The following is a 19,669-nucleotide window of genomic DNA, read 5'->3' as shown; positions in this document are numbered from 1 at the left end:
GACACGCCCTCTGTAAGGTGATGATAACAAAAGTCTGTTATGAGAGTCCAGGAACTTCCAAACGGCATGTCATGTGATTAAGACTGCGCTTATGTCAGAGTTTAAGCTTTGGATGGACCGCAAGTCCATTTGCTGCCCAACTGCCAGCCAGCTTTAGTGATTGGTAACCTCAATGAGTGGTGGGTGAATTAATTAAAATTTATTTTATTAATCAAAATTATTGATTTAATTATTTATTATATATATTTATTACAGTTATTATGGTATAATTTTAAAGTTGATGATGGTTTTGAGTTATTTGTATTTAATCTGTTTCTAACCGGTAGATGTTTTTTTTTTTATGTTTTAAATAACGCCTGAGTTTGTTGCAGCAAGTTAACTCCTATAGCCTACACCACCAGAATTTTTCGCCTGTAGCTGTGAGCAGTAATTGCCAATGGACTTTAAAAAAAAGGCAGTTGTGGCCAACAAAAATGGAGCAGGCTCTGACTAAACCACATAGATTTATTGTAATAATCATAGCCTATGGTGTCTTGTGACACGGGAGAAAGAGCCTACACAAAGCCTACACTGATGTTTTTTTTTATGTCACGGCCTACTGAACGTGTGTTGCCTTGGAAATACAAATGTAAATCAAATCGCCATTACCACATAAGGAACTGAAATTCATATCATAACCAAGTGAAACATTATAAACTGCAGTCAATGTTCCTGATGGATATTGAATTCAGGCACTCTTGGAACACAGCTCATTAGCTTTACATTTTAGTGTCCATATAAACAGTTAGAGCTTATCTCCAATAAATGGCCACCTATCCAGCCATTTGGGTCCCTAATTGACTCTTTATCCTTACATAACCCATAAGCAAACAAAGACATCCTTGATGGCAGAGAGAGGAGTAGGCCTAGTTCAGCATCCTCAACTCATATAGTAGCTATCATTTTCATGACATTAGATTCTACTTCAGGCTAGCTGTGTGTCTGCCTGTCTGGCCAAGGTAATTCTTAAATTGGGATGTATATGGCACAAAATCCATGTTTGGTTTCTTCCTCTAATGGTGTCATAAATATACACAATGTGAAAAGTCTTGTTTAATTTCTTGAGAGACCATATAAACAGACAATACATCAGTTTTACTGACTTGTTAGTGGTTGCTTCACAAAACATATTGATTACTTTAATCTTAATTAAGTATAAAGCATATTACATTAAAAAAAACATAGACGATTTTTTGCTTTTATTTCTCCGGCTAAATATTCCCGCTATTCCTTCATATCACCTATTTTTATTCACATAACATAAACTTGGGGACCTTGCTGGTGTATGCACAATGTCTTTATGACCTTGTCGGGTTGACTGGTTTATGCGTCCTTGCCCATCTCATCGAGGACTCTCAAGTCATGCGACTCGCTTTGGTGAAGGAGGAGTCAGGAAGATTGAGCCTTTTAAGATGAACAACGTCTCTGTACTCGAAAGTTGCGCTTCAGTGGTTTAGAGGCTATCCATGTTCGGCAATACGAAATTCAGTATCTCAATATTACATTGCTACCGTTGCAGGCAGAATTGAGGTTCTTTTCAAGTGTTCATTGAAAGCGTTTCATGAAACCTTCGTTATCATGCCATCACAGAGGACCTGTATTTCAAAGACAAAAGTTTTTTGACAGTTTTATTTATGGTGAACACAGTGAACTTCTCTAGAGGACTTGATGGAATCTGCGATCATCTAAAATATATGCTGGTGAGATAAAACAATAGCGAAATCAATACATACTTGTGACTTATTATTTCTAAAAGTAACAACACACTGTGCACTATTTATTTGCTATTTTATCACAGGACAAGAACAGCCCGCAAGAAGAGCTTTTGTTTCATCATTCTCCATCTGAGGCTGCACAATCGGACAACCATGAACCTGAGTACGCACCATCACCTTACCATGAAACACTTCGACCACAGCCCGCTGCCGGCTTACAGCGAGGAGAACATAACTCAGAATATCTCTGTTACTGACTACAACAATGATACGGAATGCGCCAACATTATGATACCCCAGGAACTGTTCTTGACACTAGGCTTGGTAAGTTTGGTGGAGAACATCCTGGTCGTCATTGCCATCATCAAAAACAGGAACTTACATTCTCCAATGTACTACTTCATCTGCTGCCTTGCCGTCTCAGACATGCTGGTTAGTGTCAGCAATGTGGTGGAGACTGTGTTCATGCTGCTTAACGACAACGGACTGCTCATGATGATGCCAAGCATGATGAAACACCTGGACAATGTTATAGACATCATGATCTGTAGCTCAGTGGTGTCTTCGCTGTCTTTCCTCAGCACCATCGCCGCTGACCGCTACATCACCATATTTTACGCGCTGCGCTACCACAGTATCATGACGACCCAGCGCGCCGTCGCCATCATTGTCGTTGTGTGGTCGGCTAGCATCACAGCCAGCACCATCTTCATTTTCTACTACACCAACAACGCGGTCATCATCTGCCTGGTCACTTTCTTCTTCATCACTCTGGTCTTCACGGCGGTGCTTTACCTGCACATGTTCATCCTAGCGCATGTGCTCTCCAGGCGCATCATGGCTTTCCACAAGAGTCGCCGTCAAGCAACAAGTATGAAGGGCGCGATCACTTTGACTATCTTGCTGGGGGTCTTCATCATTTGCTGGGGTCCCTTTTTCCTTCATCTCATCTTGATACTGACGTGCCCCAAAAACCCGCACTGCAAGTGTTTCTTCAGCCATTTCAACCTTTTCCTGATTCTCATCATTTGTAACTCTCTCATAGATCCACTGATTTACGCATACCGTAGCCAAGAGCTGCGTAAAACGTTGAAGGAACTCATCTGCTGTTCTTGGTGTTTTGTGATGTAGATATTGATTCAGGAGAGAGAAATGTGAACCAGAATTCACAGTGACCGTAATAAGCACTGACAGATTTGATCTTTGTCATTATTGTGTGAATATGTTGAAGTGGACTGACAGGTAAATGGAATGGAAAATCGTACGAATTTGTTGAAAAACGAATTTCGAAAAGCTTCAATCGCTCTAAAAGACAGTAGCCTAACGTACAGGGGTATTGCTTACCACCTTCTAGTATGTTTGCCAAATCTACGCGAGTTTACATGGAACACACCCCATGCTCTGCGTTAAAACTGTGAGAAGACCTCCAATGAAAAGTTATATGCACTCACATCTGCAATCCACCTCAAAATGAAGTTGTATTGATTTCCCTATTTAAAACTGCACATAGAATGTCAAGTGGATATAGAACGTTAAGTATTTAAGTATATATTTCTTAGCGTTGGACTGTAGCTTGCATGTGGTTTACGAATAATGAGAATTCAGGAATCACATTGAGAACGCAAGAACACTTCTAATCGCAAGAAAATTATGGAAAGTGTTGTGAATGTTTACCTTAGTAAGACCTTATTAAGATTTGCAGCCTAGGCTATTCTTCTTAATTTAGAAAAATACAGAATGTAAACAGCGTAATGTATGGTGATGAATTCCCCACCAAGCATTATTTGTCCATTCAGACTAGAATAGATAAATAGAGATGTACTGAAATTAAGTGATACAAACAGGCAGTTTTACTGTATAGGCTATCCATGCTAATCGTATTTCACAATGTTCCTTCACTCGTTAGAGCAAAGATAGTTTTCATTTAGTAATAGTCCTGGTAAAGTAAAGACGTTTGGTTTCTTAAAGATAAAGCCTCAAGGACGTTTTAAGTTTTTTTGTCAATACCTCTCTGTTAACTGTATATACATATGTTAATATTTTACCTTATTAATTTAAAGTGAAAAGAAAAACACTTTTTTATTACCAAAAGACTCACACATGTTCATGTTTCTATTTTTGTAAAGACCACCCAAAGAGCTGTTTATAGCCATATTTATAGCTATCTTCTGATGTTCATATTAGTAATACAGTGTTTGTTTCGGTTAAATGCATAGTTTCTCTTAAGAGTTTGCATTGATGACAAATGGGCATATCATCTCTGGATACAAATCTGTAATTGTGTCCAATTTATCCATGTTCCTTCTATTGCATTTTAATGGGTGTTCTTGCTGGGGTGGGGGGTGTTAAGTATAAGTATGTATACTCTTTTGATCCCGTTGGTCCGAAGTGCTAACCAGTAGACCACGGCTGCCCCAACAACTGTGTTCAACAACTATGAAAATCCATTAGATACTTAGATGTCAGGACTATTATCTGAGTAATGTTCTCAAAGAATGACTGAAAGTTAAACTGGGTATATCACTATTAGGTCATTGTCAAACCCATACAATCTGTTAATGTTATCTTGATATTCTGGTTCACATGACTGAGATTGACACAGGAATTATACTGTCCCTTCAATGGAGGTTTACACAGATGTCACAGAATTCACAGCTTTGTGGTAAAACTAAAATAAATATTAAAAAAATCTATATGAAATCTATATAAAAAAATCTATTCCAATATCATTAGCAGCCAAACTAACTACTCAATGGCCTCTTAAAAACATTGTTATATGATGCTGTATCAAAGTTGTCTGCGTGTTTGGCACATGAATGTTTGCTTGCCTTCAGTAAATGGACAGGCCAGGCTCTTAATTAGTAGCAGGCAAGTGGTGTGAGCATAGATTTACGTCTGCCTGAGGAAGTGGAATCTGTACAATTCATCCCTCTCAATCACGAGTTTCTTTCAGACATCCTCAGGGCAGCCTCAGCTATTTTTGGTGCTTTTGTTCACCATGTAAAATGCAATGATGTGCTTTGATGTGAACAAATAGTTTTTGTTAGGTTCGTAAGTAAGAAACAAATAGGTCTTTTATCTGTGGGAAAATGCTTGGGGCACTGGAAATTATTATTTTTAATACATCCATAATTAACATCCTGTTTGTGTAACCGCCTGAGCATATATATAATGACACTTTTGAACATACAATATAGTATAGTAATGTGTCGCCAAACACGGGTCCATATTCCCCAAACCAGTTTCAGAAGTGTTCAGAATCAATATCCTCCCTGTCCCAGATGATAATGCATTGCATAGATGGAATGACTTTTCTGTATGGATACCTATACATCTTCTATTTGAAAGTTTCCATATCATTCTTTATTTATGTCATTACACTACAAAGTAGTCAGCTGTACTGCCTACATATCCCTAGTCCTGCTGTCATGCCTTCTGGTCAGCAGTCAGTCACATGTCCTTGTTTTTAGTTTATTCCAAAATTCTTTGAAGGGAGCTTTTGGTCTGTTTTATTCATTACAGTGAGACTGGTCTGGGCTATTGATCGTCCTGTGCTGAACTCTCGCCACTGCGTTGTCTAAGAGACAAAAGAAGAAGGAGTCTGTGGTAAGGCACTAGTGCGTACGGCATGTGAGATGTATGTTAGAGGTACAACATATTTTCTCTGAAATGGCTCTGCTAATAAACAACAGCTAGGAAATCTACTTTTTCATGATGATTGCTCTTTGTCTTAGTTGTAGCTGGATTACAGTTTTTTTCAACTGTTTACTAACTAAATCTTTTCTTGTCACACAATTTTCTAAACATGTCTTCCAAACATCATAACCCCACACCAAATCTGCAAAACCATACACTAATTCTCAGTGTTTGACTCAGTTTTCAATTGACTAAAACACATTTTGCGAAACACCACACACAATTTTCTACCTAACACAAAAATCTAACAGGAAGTAACTTGATTTCGTTTTTCAAACACAACCCATCAAAATGCCACACTAAATCACCAGTGCTTCACTGTCTCCCTTCACATGTGTAAACACTTTTTACTTTACTGAACACCATCCAATCATTGCCTTAGTATAGGTCTATGAATAGATATACTCTCTATATAGGTATGGACCCTTTCAATCTGCTGCTAGAGGATTTCCGGTTGAAATATTCAGAACCAATGCAGATACTTTGAAAGGAAAATTACAGTAATCGGACTTACAGTAATGTTCTACAAAAAGTTGACTTTATGTAAAATTTGTCTTTTTACTCTATTTTTGTTTGTCCCCATGTTACAGTACCATTAGCTCAATACATTTTTCTGTGCCTCCAGAAATGCCTTAGGAACGCTTAGGATTGTTTGTTTCTGCAGTTGAGAGGGTCTATAGGCCTATGAATACATACTGTACACGACCCCCCCCAACCCCCCCCCCCCCCCCACACACACACACTCTTGAATTTCCCCTGGGGATCAATAAAGTATCTATCTATCTATCTATCTATCACACACACACACCCACACTTGTCAGGTGGCGGTGGTAGTGTAGTGGTTAAGGAGCTGGGCTAGCGTGCAGTAGCCTGAAAGTAGTCGGTTCAATTCCCAGCTTCCACCGTTGTGCCCTTGAGCAAGGCACTTAACCCCAAGTTGCTCCGGGGACAATGTGATCCCTTGTAATATAGCTGACATATGTAAGTCACTTTGGTCAAGAAGTGTCTGCTAAATGTAATGTAATGTAATGTAAATGTAATGTCTTTGGAAAAAGCAAAGCAATTTGATAGTATGGAGTAATTTCCGTCTTAGGCAAAATCAGTGTTTTCAAAACTCCATGTCATCTGGTGGTCACTGTATTCTGCTTTGCTAACTGTTAACTGTGGCTTGATGAAATTCATTCTGGACTCTCTATCCGGCCACATAAAGACCTCGGGATACTTCGGTTTGGCTTTAGGGACCCTCTACTCACTACCACGTAAGTGTAATGCTGTTTGGAACTGTAGAAGAGGTATAAAAATAGCGTTTTGTAGCGGCAAAATGACATGCCCTGGTCACTTCCAGGCTAACGAGTTTTGACTAAAAACGGTAAAATCGAACTTTCTCAAAACACATCCGAATGACATGATTTTGATGTCAACTCAACGTATGTACTCCCAATCATCCGTAAATTGATCTAAAGTGCATTTTACTCCGGATAATTCCTTTAACTTCTCTTTGTTGAAACCGTAACTTTCACTCTTGTATGGAAATACATATAGAAAGCCTAAGACAGAAGAGCTTTAGGTTTTGAGCAACAGTGTGTACATGATGTATCCAAAATGTCATATTATGAAAAAAGTGAAAAAAGTGTTTGTAATGTGAGGTGAATGTTTGGTTTAAAGATGTGTTTGCGACATTTTGATTGTTGTGTGTCATTTTGCTGGAGATTTGAGGCATTTGCTGTGGGTTTTGTGTGTGGAGTTTTGAAAAATAGAGAGTTTTGAAAACATGTGTAAACAATTGTGAAAAACTGTACCATTAGCTTTGGAAAAAGCAAATTAATTTGATAGTAGTATAGTAGTCAGTCATTTCCATAGGCAAAATCTGCTTTTTCAGAACTCCATGTACATCTGGTGGTCATTGTATTTTGCTTTGCTTTGTTCTTGTTCTTGTTGGCTGTAAAATACTGTATTCGCAACAGCAAATTATTTGGGAAAAATCACTATTTTTTGGTTTCAGTATTGCTTGCATTTTTACTGTGTATTTCAACTTCTCTCTGTAGATACCGTAACTTTCACTCTTGTATGGAAATACATAAAGCCTATGAAAGACAGAAGAGCATTAGGTTTTGAGCAACAGTGTGTACATGATGTATCCAAAATGTCATATTATGACAAAAGTGTTTGTAATGTGAGGCGAATGTTTGATTTAAAGATGTGTTTATGACATTTTGAATGTTGTGTGTCATTTTGCTGGAGATTTGAGGTGTGAGCAATTGTTGGTTTTGTGTATGGAGTTTTGAAAATTGACACAGAGTAATATAAAAACTGTAATATGAGTTTAGGAGAGAGAGAGAGGCAAACAGACAGACAGACAGACAGAGGTCTGCTTTGGACTTGATAACTTGCTGTGTAATTTCTTATGTTCTTATTGCCATGTCTTTTATGTTGTGAAACTCTATTTTGGTTTATCTGATGTGTCTGTGTTCATACTGGATTCTTTGTGCTTGGTCCCCTTTGAAGTAAATTGGTCAGATCAGCACATTCACTACGCTTACTCTCTTACCACTGAAAGGTGTAATCAGTAAATGTTGGTAAAAATAGGTGTGGAAAGTGGATTTTCAATAGAATTACCTACACAATGGAGGTTATGTTTTTGATTTGGTTTGTCATTTTGTCAGTTAAGGCCAAAAAACCCCAATAAGTTTTAGACTAGTGTTGTCAACATGAACACGTTAATCATCACAATTAATCTGGGGGGGGGGTTAAAAATCAAATTAATGTTAATTGATCAAGGCCGAGCCTCATTCACTTTCAGAAGCTGTACTAAGCTCAGTTCTAAAACAAAAACAAAATAGCCAACCTAACGCACCCAATGGTACTCTTGACATGCTAGCAAGGCTCCAAATCTAGCCAACATTCTGGCAATGGAAAAACTGGCATGGTCGTTTTAAAAAAGGTCTTTAAATTCTCTCTCTCTCTTCCATGTAAGTGTTTTTTGTTTCTCTCTTGTTTTGGCACAGCACATTGTAATAAGCCCGTAGCCTAGTGAAAGCTTTGGTTACTTTTTCTTTAAGGAGCTCTTATGTTGTCTTTCCATACTGTGGAGAAAGAGATTGCGGTATGTTAAGACAACAATCAGCTGAACCCACGGTCACCCTGCTAGCACTCATGGGAAGTGACCACCTCCCAACTGCATCTTGAGTCAGTCCTTTCCCCACATATAGTAAGAAATAACATAATTAAGCACAATTTTTAAAATGATCAAAGAACGCAATTTGTAATTTTCAAGGAATCACACATGTGTTTTTATACATGTGATAAAGTTTAAGAAACTAACTCTAAGGAGTCACACACTAGCAGAGAGAGTCCAGCCCTAATACTGGACATCTCATCAGAACACTATGCCATATAGGGCTAAAGGTCACGGAACAAGTACACCCACAAAATATATTCCATGTTGTTTCTCAGCATACATAAAGAATGTCAAGATGTCTATGGTTATCTGAGTTACAGCCTCAAGTGGACAACCTAAGAACATGCTGTCATCGTTACTCACCTGCACGCTGGTGTCAGGAGATCTGGAAGGACCAAGTCTAGTTCTGGACTATGCAGCACTAAGAAGAGACAGGGTAAATCCAAAAAATGGCAGAAAGTATGCACATGGCATATTTGAAAGGTTTCGTACCAGGCTGTTCTCTGACATAACTAGAGATGGAAGAAAACTATGTACTATAATGATGTTACCTAGATTAAATTAGATTAGATTCAACTTGTATTAGATTCAACTTCATATTGTCATTGTGCAGAGTACAAGTACAGAGACAACGAAATGCAGTTTGCGTCTAACCAGAAGTGCAAAAAAGCATAAAAGTGCAATGTGATATACAATTATTTAACCATCTATTATATATAATAATATTATATACTTAAACAATTATATAAACATTGACATGGTTGAGGTTACAGTCATGTATACTTCTGGTTGCGGTTACAGTCGGTATTTTTATACTATGCCTTACACACATCCAGCCTACAGACACAAAAGATAACCATATCAGCCCCATAAGCCCACTAAGCTGGTAGCAGAGTGGACCTGCGGACATCCACCACCACCTTGGTCTTTGAAGTGTTGAGTTGAAGGTGATTGAGGGCACGTCTACATGAAATGACGTGAATATTCTCATACCGCTTTCACACCTTTAATGACACCATATCATATAAAAATCAATATACGAGTTACAAACATGATTTTTTTATTTGTAGATATCAAAACACACATGCAAATCAAGAAATATTTGTGGATCCCCCTCTGCGCATATACAAATATTATTGAGACAAATTTAGCTCCATAAGAAAACACTAACATGCAGTAGGCTAATGTTTAACTGAGTTAAGCTAACGTGTGCTTCTAACTTAGCCACTAAAGGCTGATAGGCTACATTGTGCACATAAATCATGACAGGGGAAAGAAAAACATTTTAATATGATAAATAAATGGTTTGGTTTGTTTTGACAAGCAGCATGTCAGGTCGAGTGCCGTGGCTGAGTTGAGAGGTGGGGCTATGTCGTCATAAAGTTGTCGGCTTCGCACCTACAGGCGTCTACACGGCGAAAGTTAGCCGGCGGTTTCAAAAATTCCCACTTCGGAAGCCGGTTTAAAAAACTATCGGTTTCAGTCTCTTAAACTGCCGGCGTCGTGTACACGCAAGGCGTAACCTTTAACAAAACCTCACCGGTTTCACAAAAACCGGCGTCGTGTAAACGGCACCTTCCACCAGGCTCCTGTACTCCTCCTCCTGCTCGTTCCTGATACACCCCACAATTGCAGTATCAAGTATTAACTAGTATATTAACTTTGTGCAACAAATAATTCACTCAAATTGGCTCTTACTTTATAATTTTCTTAAGGTACTGTTTTCCTAAATCTGTTCTATTATGTCTAAAACCTCTGACCAATACGTTTTTTTACATGATAGATAGATAGATAGATAGATAGATAGATATATGTTATTGATCCCTAGGGGAAATTCCTGTGTGTAAAACATATGTGTAGTCAGCATTAATTGTGTGTACTTTGATGTATTTGATGGTGTTCTGAGTTGTTCTTTAGACTAATGCATGGTTTTGCAGTTTTCAGTAAATATCTTTTGGCCCATGGCTCTATTTCTTTTCACTAAACTGGCAAGTGTTGTGTTTTTACCACAAGAGGGCAATGTTCATCAGTCTCTCTCTCGTGCACAGCCGCACAGCCGTGTGTGTGTGTTTGTGTGTGTGTGTGTGTGTCTGTGTCTGTGCATGCGCCTAGAGGGTCTCTTATATATTCTGTCCTTCTGACATTGAGTGGCACCATCTGTCTGAAACGGGAGCAGCATGCTCTCATTTGAAAACTTAACTCCACCTGCTCCACAGAGCAGCAATCAATAAAACCTGTCACATGGAGGAGGAAAGCCTCTAATGTAGCCTGTGATGAGCCTGCATTTACTGTAAAAGCTGCCAGGATGAAGGGATGCAGAAGAATCGATCCTGTCATATTACTTCTTAGAGTAAGATTCTGCATTTAAAACTCAAATCCATTCCCATTAATCATATTATGTTCAATTGCTCACTGATTTTTTAACCTTTGAAACAGAACTATCTTGCATCCAGGAGGCGCATTTTTGCGAAAACTAAACGGGAAATGCAAGCGCGCGCATGCGGTCCAGCTCTGTGACTACCAATGAAAATGAAGAGAATATTGAAATCACTGGAGAGAGAATGTAGCTGCCAGGCACTGCAGCTGTGATTAGGATCCCATAAGATCTCATCGTCATACTCTGCAGTTAACCCTCCATGGTGCAGAGTATCATTATGGAGACAGAGACCAATTCATTTGAAAATGGCTGCTACTGAACAATAAGATGATGATAAGAACACACTCAACAAATGACCACCTCCACACTTTATGATTATGGAAATGTAGGGACGGACTTGACCATGTGCCTGTGCATTCCTACCTCAATAGCAACAGAATCCTTTGTTGTGGCAGGCAGCCTGCTGTTTAGTCAGAGGTGTGGACCTCCGCTCACAGCACCACTGACATGGCTCATGAGGGACTCACTTCCTGTCTGTGCCATTCAGCCACTATCTGACAAAAAAACTAACAGAAAAAAAAATGAAAACAGAAATGTTTTAAGTTAACATCACAGTAAAAACACCTTGGTCCAGCTTGGGTAAATTACTGAATAATCTCTCCTGAGTTGGCAGCTGGTCAGTCCAAATCTCATTTGCATTACTCTAGGCGTGATTAGCATCTATGGCCGGCCTGAGGCTGCAGACATCTGGGGCTATGCTGACCACTACCATATGGTGACTTATCCTTCCACTGACTCTTATCATGTCAAAAATGACCTATGTATCTTTGTGTTGTGTTGTTGAAGAGGTGTGTGTGTGTGTGTGTGTGTGTGTGCGTGTGCGTGTGCGTGTGTGTGTGTGTGTGTGTGTGTGTGTGTGTGTGTCGGTGTGCGTGTGTGTGCGCGCACACACGCGTGTGTGTGTATTCCTGACTGACTCACTGACTGACTGTGTGTCTGTGTGGCCTACTGAATGTTCCTCCCATGCTGTATCCTGTTGTCCTTGAGGGGCATCATCTGTCTGAAACGGAACTGGTATGTGCTCATTTGAAAATGGAACTCCACCTGCTCATGCTTCCCAGTGCCCATGAATTAATCAATAGGACCCAGCCAAGTAGGAGGCTTCTAATGCAGAGAATACCCACATTACAGTAAAAGCAATGATACTTTTTAAACCTCAACCTGTCTATAGCCTACTATAGTTTGTGCTTGTCTGATAAAAAAAGAGTATGAATTCATAAAAAGGTATAATTTAAAAAAATGATACTTTAAACTGTCTATCTCTCTTCAAGAATGAGTAAGGGATTTTCTGTTAAGCTAATAGCTTACAGACACTATCTCTCAAGGGACAATTTCTCACAGAACAAAGGGCCTCACTGAGAGTAGGCTAATGTTTGCATGATGTTTGGTTTTAAGAAGGTTTTAAATCAAATGTAGACTAAAACCAAAGCAACTGAGTCGGAGTTTGAGAAGCAAATAGTGATGAAGTAATCTGAGTTCTCAGAGCAGGATATGATAGTGTAGGCCTAAGTATGGTAGGCCAATTTTTGGTAAATTGGTAATGACTCAGCATATGGGCCATAGCATCAATGTTTCAGGTTACCTGCATTTCACAGCATTCAAAGCAAACTGGTGTCTTGCTGAAGGGACACACTTCAGATTTGTGTTTAGAGGTCAGATATTATGAAATTGGCCGATATTTTTGTAAATGTTGTTCGTAAGTTAATGTTAATAGCCAGCAGCGCATGCAGTAAAGTATTATACCGCTACTCTGTAGCCTATTTCAAATGTTTAGCAAGTTACCTGCGATTGTGCTCTACAAGTTCGGGAAAAACCTGATGCGCCACGTTAAAATGCGTAGTCTAGCCTCGCCTGGTTGCTGATGCTGTTAACATTCCCCTCGTCAGACCACATGAAGTTGCAGAGATTTACTTTTCTGTGCTTCCTATTGGCTGATGGCCCACATGTCTCATCCCCAAAATGACGTCATGAGGGAGAAGTATTAGCATCCTCTGTGCAAAGCAAAGTAGACAGAGCTGATGACCTGCGTCTTCATGAAAAGCTTAGCCAGCGCCGTTTAACACTTTTGCTGGCCACTTCATACAATCAGCACGTCTCACCTCAAGGAACATAATGCGAGAAATCGTCCACATTCAAGCTGGCCAATGCGGCAATCAAATTGGAACCAAGGTAATTTTAAACTTATGAAAATGAAAATCACATGAACTTCTCATGTTACATTGCAGTTGTTAATCTGGGCTGTGACATCTTCTGTGCGTGTTAGGCACGAGTGCATCATGCCTTGAATTAACATTTGAATGAAGATAAAACAACTGGTGGCTAAGAAATCGCTATAAACTATAGCCTAACTTTACATGTTAAGAATATGAACGTGTTATGAAAGTTTGTTCGTGTAGTCAATGAATGACACTGGTAAAGCAAAATAGCCTATGTGGCTATTGCGCACAGAATGCTATCTTCCCTGCATAATAGACTAACTGTGCATCACTTTATCTTCAAGACGGAAAGCAAAACATTGACAATAATGTTAATATATTTATGTTTATCATATTCATCCGTTATTCTAATCTATTCATATTGTAAAAAAAGATGTCTAAGAACGTGGTCCAATTCCAGGAGTTTAAAGGATATCAGATTTCATTTACCCTAATGACTTGCATTTTTGCGTGATGGTATCATTATTAGACTAAAATTACCGGCTATTATAACGCTGAACGTGTAGCTTAATGGAAACATTTGATCCTGTTGCGTCCCCTTGTGGCGTTAACATACCGCATGCTGTGTCAAACACGCACGAAGTTTCTTGCGCAGTTTGCATATTGTCGTGATGTATTCACGAGAAATTGCGGTTTGGGAGATCCTCAGAACATGACACGTCTCTCAATCTTATTTTCCTATGAAGTCATTCGACTCCCATAAGAGAAAACTCTAAGCTGTAGAGACGTCAGTTCACAGATGTGTTTTAAATATTGAGTTGAAGTTGCTGTGAGAGGGAATAGCTGGAAGATGGGAAGACATTTCAATAGACCCTGATTTTTCTATAGTTTCAATCCTGTGATCCTGTAATGTGGAAGTAGACTATGCGCCTTAGATCCGGGGTCTGGGGCAGTTAAAAAGATGACAATAAAGAATCCTGCACTTGATGTAAATGATGTCATCATCATTTATAGATTTGTATAATACTGATGAATTGGTGATAGTTTTTTGGCATGGTTTTCATTGAAAAACAGTGAGCCTGGTATCCTGTAGAAAGCCACGCCTTCCTCTGTATTCTCCTTTATAGTTGTATGAGGTCATCATTTACTTTCCAGCTGTCTCGCCGTGTAGGCCTAGTCCTTTGTTCTCAGTAGAATTAATATTGGTCAGTCCAAGTATCTGAGAAACTTAGCTTTTGTGCAGTGACACTTAGCCTTTGTGCATTAAACCAGTAATATCTGGTTCTCTCATGGGCCATCACATCAGAAACTAGATAGCTAACCTGTCCGTCTCCTGTACAGTGTTGCTCATTGGGGCTTGACCCCAGTCACATGATCCCCCGCGACTCATAATGAGGTAGTGAGGAAGTACATTGTCTGTGTGTGGCTGGGCGCTGCTGGCCGTTGAGTCATGCCCCTGTGATTACACTGTGACTCTTTAGAAACAGGCTGGAAGGCTTCGGCCCACTCCCATCCTGGGGGTTAAAAACAGGCTGGTAGGCTTCGGCCCACTCCCTCCTGGGCGTTAAAAACAGGCTGGAAGGCTTCGGCCCACTACCTCCTGGGCGTTAGAAACAGGCTGGAAGGCTTCGGCCCACTACCTCCTGGGCGTTAGAAACAGGACAGCGGGAGCTAAAAAAGGAGCCGAGCTAAAACACCAAGGTGATCTTGTCTTGTTTCTGTGACGATGTTAAAAATGTGGCACTTGGCCTCGCATGCTGGGTGAAAATACTGATTCGAGGGAAGTTGGGACGTCAGAGTGATCCATCATGTCGTGGCGTCAGCTCTCTCGCTGTCACCCTCTCTGTCTGTCCTGATGTGCTCCCGGCTTCTTTGTCTGTTTTTTTTTTTTTATCTCAAGCTGCCTGGACCAGATCTGCTCTCACTTTCATTGGTCTCTGTCTCGCTGTCCCATCTCTGTCCCATCCCACCATTCTGGTCAGATCCAACACACACACACACACACACACACACACACACACACACACACACACACACACACACACAGCTGTTTGTCCCCACAGGATCAATACATCTCTGACTTTCACTTACCCCTTCTGTTTCCAGAATGTGCTTTGTGAACAGAGTAGTAATACAAGGCAGCAATGCTATAGTTAGACATCAAAACAGTGTTCTCTTTGACTCTCCTCTCCCTGTCTCTCTCTCACAAATGTGCTTTTGATTTATTTGGGTCTCTTATGTCCAAAAGTACTAGATATCATGACAAAGAACTGGAAACAGAAACACTATACAGTTTTTACAGTATGTACTCTTGTTTCAGTCGATGTTTATAACCCCCCCCCCCCCCCCCCCGTGCTTTTGTCTACCCTCAGTTCTGGGAGGTGATCAGTGATGAGCATGGCATTGACCCAGCTGGGAACTACATGGGAGATTCAGACTTACAGCTGGAGAGAATTAACGTCTATTATAATGAGGCATTCAGTAAGTATACTTGCTAGTGACAGTTTTGTTATTCTTTTTACAGTTAATTAATGATTAATCATTAATGATTAATCATTGCATGTAAGTCACTCTTTGGTGTAAAGGTGTTTGTGTTGTGTTTTTTTTTTTTTGCATTTTGCATTTTTAAAAAATGCTTCACTTAAGGGAAGAGGAGAGATAGACTTCTCTGCATAGTCTGTCTGCCTCTTCACCCCCTCCATGTTTGGATACTGTCTGTCCACTAGCCACTTTTTACCACTGTCTTTCTGCCTCACTGTTTGCGTGCTATATTAGCACATATGCATAACCCCTCCCTCCATGCCACAGCCAAACTGTGGCCACACTTATACCTCTTCTTAAAATAGTTATATATATATAGATATATAGACTTATTCTTGCACTGTTGCACTGTTGGACTTACTCATTTGCACTATCACCGTGACACTCACTCACACAGAGCACCTTACCTTACCTTACTATGCACAGAGAATCACAGGCTCAGTCCCTGCCTCAGTCATTGCAAGCGCCTCTTGATTGATTAATCACCACTATGTGGATATTGTTTTTAGAATTGATTTAGATTAAGTGTTAGTATAATTTGTATTTTAGTATATTTAGTATATTCTTTATCTTCTACTGTCCTTATTGCTTAGTTGTGTTTTTATATTATATACTTTTTTTACTTAATTACTTTTTCCGATGTTAGTGAATGTGTGTGTGTGTGTGTGTGTATGCTACTGAGACCTTGACCTTCCCCTGGGGATCAATAAAGTATCTATCTATCTATCTATCTATCTATCTATCTATCTAAAACAGACCTATCTTTGACCTGACAGAAAGTATTACGTTTATTTAATAATGACAGGTCTTGGAAATGTTCTGTATTGAAACTGTGGACACAGGATCATGGCTAGAGATTTCTAGAGATGAAACATCTGCCAACAACCTCAGCTGTGATTACCAATACAGCTGTGGCCACAGTCCCGCAAGAACTCTTTTATGTCCCACAGTTAACCTTTCAGGTTTCTATGTAAGAGCCAATGGAATGAAGCTACTAGGTCATACAAAAAGGAGGTTTTTGAAACATTCTTGAGGTGTATTAGAGTGTATCAGATGTGTTCACTAAAACACAGGCAAATTAGTGAGCTCATACAAGATTGAGAGAGGAAATTTAAAACTAGAAATGGTTTCCAAACAAAAAAAAAAGCACTGACATATGTGATGGGGGATCTGGGAAAACTCATCACATGGTAAAATCAAAAATCGTTGATTTCTGCTCCGTTTCAACCCTCTCTGGTGAAATTTCACCAACTTAAGATTCTGATACCATCCTAGCAACATCCTGGACACGGTCCTCTAGCAACATTCTGGATACCATCCTTGCAAAATCTTGGATGTTGCTAGGATGGTATCAGGATCATACGTTGGTGAAAGTTGGGTTTTCCCAGATCCCAACAAATATTTCTGTAATGCTGTTGGTAAGCTGAATGTCTCTTCATCTCTCCTCAGCCAACAAGTATGTTCCAAGAGCTATCATGGTGGATTTGGAGCCTGGTACCATGGACAGTGTCCGCTCTGGGCCCTTTGGTCAACTTTTCAGACCAGATAACTTCATTTTTGGTTAGTATAATACAGCTGCTTTTTTTACCTCATAGATAATATCCTGTCTAATTCTGTCCTGTCTGAAGAATAATGGAGAATGTCTAATCAACAGTTAGAGACAATGAATAATAACATCAATTATTTTGTTATACACTATATTCTATTGCTCCAGGTGCCTAAACTGGAAATATTTTTTCATGGACACAGAGTTCTCTTTCTAATTCTATAACTTCTTATTTCTTATTCTTAAATTTCCTCTATGACTCTTTAAGGGGGACTACGTTTCTATTCTCTAGTCTTTTTTGTATCATGTTTCTCAATGACCAAGTGTGTCTATATGTTCCAAGCATCCACATATTTTCTTCCGTGTCCTCTTGGTCCTGTAGGTCAGAGTGGGGCAGGAAACAACTGGGCAAAAGGCCACTACACAGAGGGTGCAGAGCTGGTGGACGCAGTGCTGGACATTGTGAGGAAGGAGAGTGAGAACTGTGATTGTCTGCAGGGCTTCCAGCTCACTCACTCTCTGGGCGGAGGAACAGGCTCGGGCTTGGGCACGCTGCTGATCAGTAAGGTCCGTGAGGAGTACCCCGACCGCATCATGAACACTTTCAGTGTGGTGCCTTCGCCCAAAGTGTCTGATACTGTCGTAGAGCCCTACAACGCTACGCTTTCCATCCACCAGCTGGTGGAGAACACGGACGAGACGTACTGCATCGACAACGAGGCGTTGTATGACATCTGCTTCCGTACGCTCAAGCTGCCCACGCCCACTTATGGCGACCTCAACCACCTCGTCTCCTCCACCATGAGTGGAGTGACCACCTCCCTTCGCTTCCCAGGGCAGCTCAACGCCGACCTTCGTAAACTGGCAGTTAACATGGTGCCCTTCCCTCGCCTGCACTTCTTCATGCCAGGCTTTGCCCCTCTGACAGCCAGGGGGAGCCAGCAGTACCACGCTCTCACTGTGCCCGAGCTCACCCAGCAGATGTTTGATGCCAAGAACATGATGGCAGCCTGCGACCCACGCCACGGCCGCTACCTCACCGTGGCAACCGTGTTCCGCGGTCGCATGTCCACGAAGGAGGTGGACGAGCAGATGTTGGCAATCCAAAGCAAGAACAGCAGCTACTTTGTGGAATGGATCCCGAACAACGTGAAAGTGGCCGTGTGTGACATCCCACCGCGAGGCCTCAAGATGTCCTCCACATTCATCGGCAACAGCACGGCCATCCAGGAGCTTTTCAGACGCATCTCCGAGCAGTTCACTGCCATGTTCCGCCGTAAAGCCTTCCTGCACTGGTACACAGGCGAGGGCATGGACGAGATGGAGTTCAGCGAGGCTGAGAGCAACATGAACGACCTGGTGTCCGAGTACCAGCAGTACCAGGACGCCACCGTAGATGAGGAGGGCGAGATGTACGAAGATGAGGAGGACGACTCGGAGACCCAGGGTTAGGAGTCGCGCCTCCTGCTGTGTTGGACAGTCAACAGAAAACCACCGTGTCTTTTAGGACCAAAAATATACCTCCCTGCCTTAACCCTTCTGTATATCTCACTCTTGCTTCATACTGTTTGTTTAGCTCTCCTTGATAAACTTAAGTGACAGCTCCACCAGTAATAACTTGACTGTAATGCAACAACTCATATTGACATGTTGAAAGTACTGATTGATCAAAATGAAATAAAACATGTTTGAAAAATAGATAGATCTCAGGCAACGTTTATATAGAAAGATCATCTTAAGAGCAACATCATTTTATAATCGGACAACATATACACCCTTTTGTCTTCGCATAGAGGGCAAAAGGTAGAGATCTGTTTACAGTTGTTGATGTTGCAAAGAGACAACACTGGACACTGTGAATCTAATGAAGGAAGGCTTGAACTGCAAGAACTGCGTCATGACTACCCCACACCTAAATGACCTACATAACTAGATGGAAATATGTGCCCAAAGCTAAAATGTCCCCAGAGGTGAAATCTGCTGCTGATACAGTGTGAAAAAGCATTATTCCTCCATGGTTGCTTATATGTACCCCCCTTAGTTGACTTCCACTCAAAGGCATGCTTGTTGATCACATGCTGGTGATGCAGCAGTATACATAGCCTACAAAAGCGCTCCTCGCACAGAGCCGCCTTTGATAGCGAGTGTGACAACAGTGACCCTTCTGTGGCTTCTCATGGCTACGGATCTCAGGCTGCATCCATTGCTCCTGGACTCATTTAGTAGCTGATGAATTTAGGTCAGACTTTTTAAGGTGATACTTTCGGGGGGTGGGGGGACAGTATATCAAAAGGTATTCCCATACTCATGTTTACCTCCTTGTAAAGATATTGCACTTGAATTGAAGCTATCTACCTTGGG

General features: G+C 40.6%; 2 protein-coding genes across 2 annotated transcripts; both read left to right on the top strand.

Annotated features, from left to right (window-relative positions):
- Positions 1–1,504: 1,504 nt before the first annotated feature.
- Positions 1,505–3,279, top strand: mc1r (melanocortin 1 receptor). Its single transcript, XM_042061695.1, has 2 exons — positions 1,505–1,739; positions 1,838–3,279. The coding sequence occupies exon 2, from the start codon at positions 1,908–1,910 to the stop codon at positions 2,883–2,885; it is 978 nt and encodes a 325-aa protein (XP_041917629.1). The 5' UTR covers positions 1,505–1,739; positions 1,838–1,907; the 3' UTR covers positions 2,886–3,279.
- A 9,790-nt stretch (positions 3,280–13,069) lies between these two features.
- On the top strand, positions 13,070–19,006 carry LOC121681770 (tubulin beta-3 chain). The gene is made up of 4 exons (XM_042061694.1): positions 13,070–13,234; positions 15,594–15,702; positions 17,212–17,322; positions 17,691–19,006. Exons 1-4 carry the CDS (start codon positions 13,178–13,180, stop codon positions 18,758–18,760), a joined length of 1,347 nt encoding a protein of 448 aa, XP_041917628.1. The 5' UTR covers positions 13,070–13,177; the 3' UTR covers positions 18,761–19,006.
- The last annotated feature ends 663 nt before the right edge of the window (positions 19,007–19,669 follow it).

This window comes from Alosa sapidissima, chromosome 14 (genome assembly GCF_018492685.1).
Source record: "Alosa sapidissima isolate fAloSap1 chromosome 14, fAloSap1.pri, whole genome shotgun sequence".
NCBI classification, from domain to species: domain Eukaryota; kingdom Metazoa; phylum Chordata; class Actinopteri; order Clupeiformes; family Clupeidae; genus Alosa; species Alosa sapidissima.
The sequence above is the reverse complement of the archived record's forward strand: the minus strand, read 5'-3'. Positions and strand labels throughout refer to the sequence as shown.

What these genes read in the sequence shown, in the direction of transcription:
- LOC121681770 (XM_042061694.1), top strand. Translation starts at nt 13,178, where the DNA reads ATGCGAGAAATCGTCCACATTCAAGCTGGCCAATGCGGCAATCAAATT. An exon ending in GCAATCAAATTGGAACCAAG is followed by an intron (nt 13,235 to 15,593) that starts GTAATTTTAAAC and finishes GTCTACCCTCAG; the next exon opens with TTCTGGGAGGTGATCAGTGA. An exon ending in ACCAGATAACTTCATTTTTG is followed by an intron (nt 17,323 to 17,690) that starts GTTAGTATAATA and finishes TTGGTCCTGTAG; the next exon opens with GTCAGAGTGGGGCAGGAAAC.
- mc1r (XM_042061695.1), top strand. Translation starts at nt 1,908, where the DNA reads ATGAACCTGAGTACGCACCATCACCTTACCATGAAACACTTCGACCAC.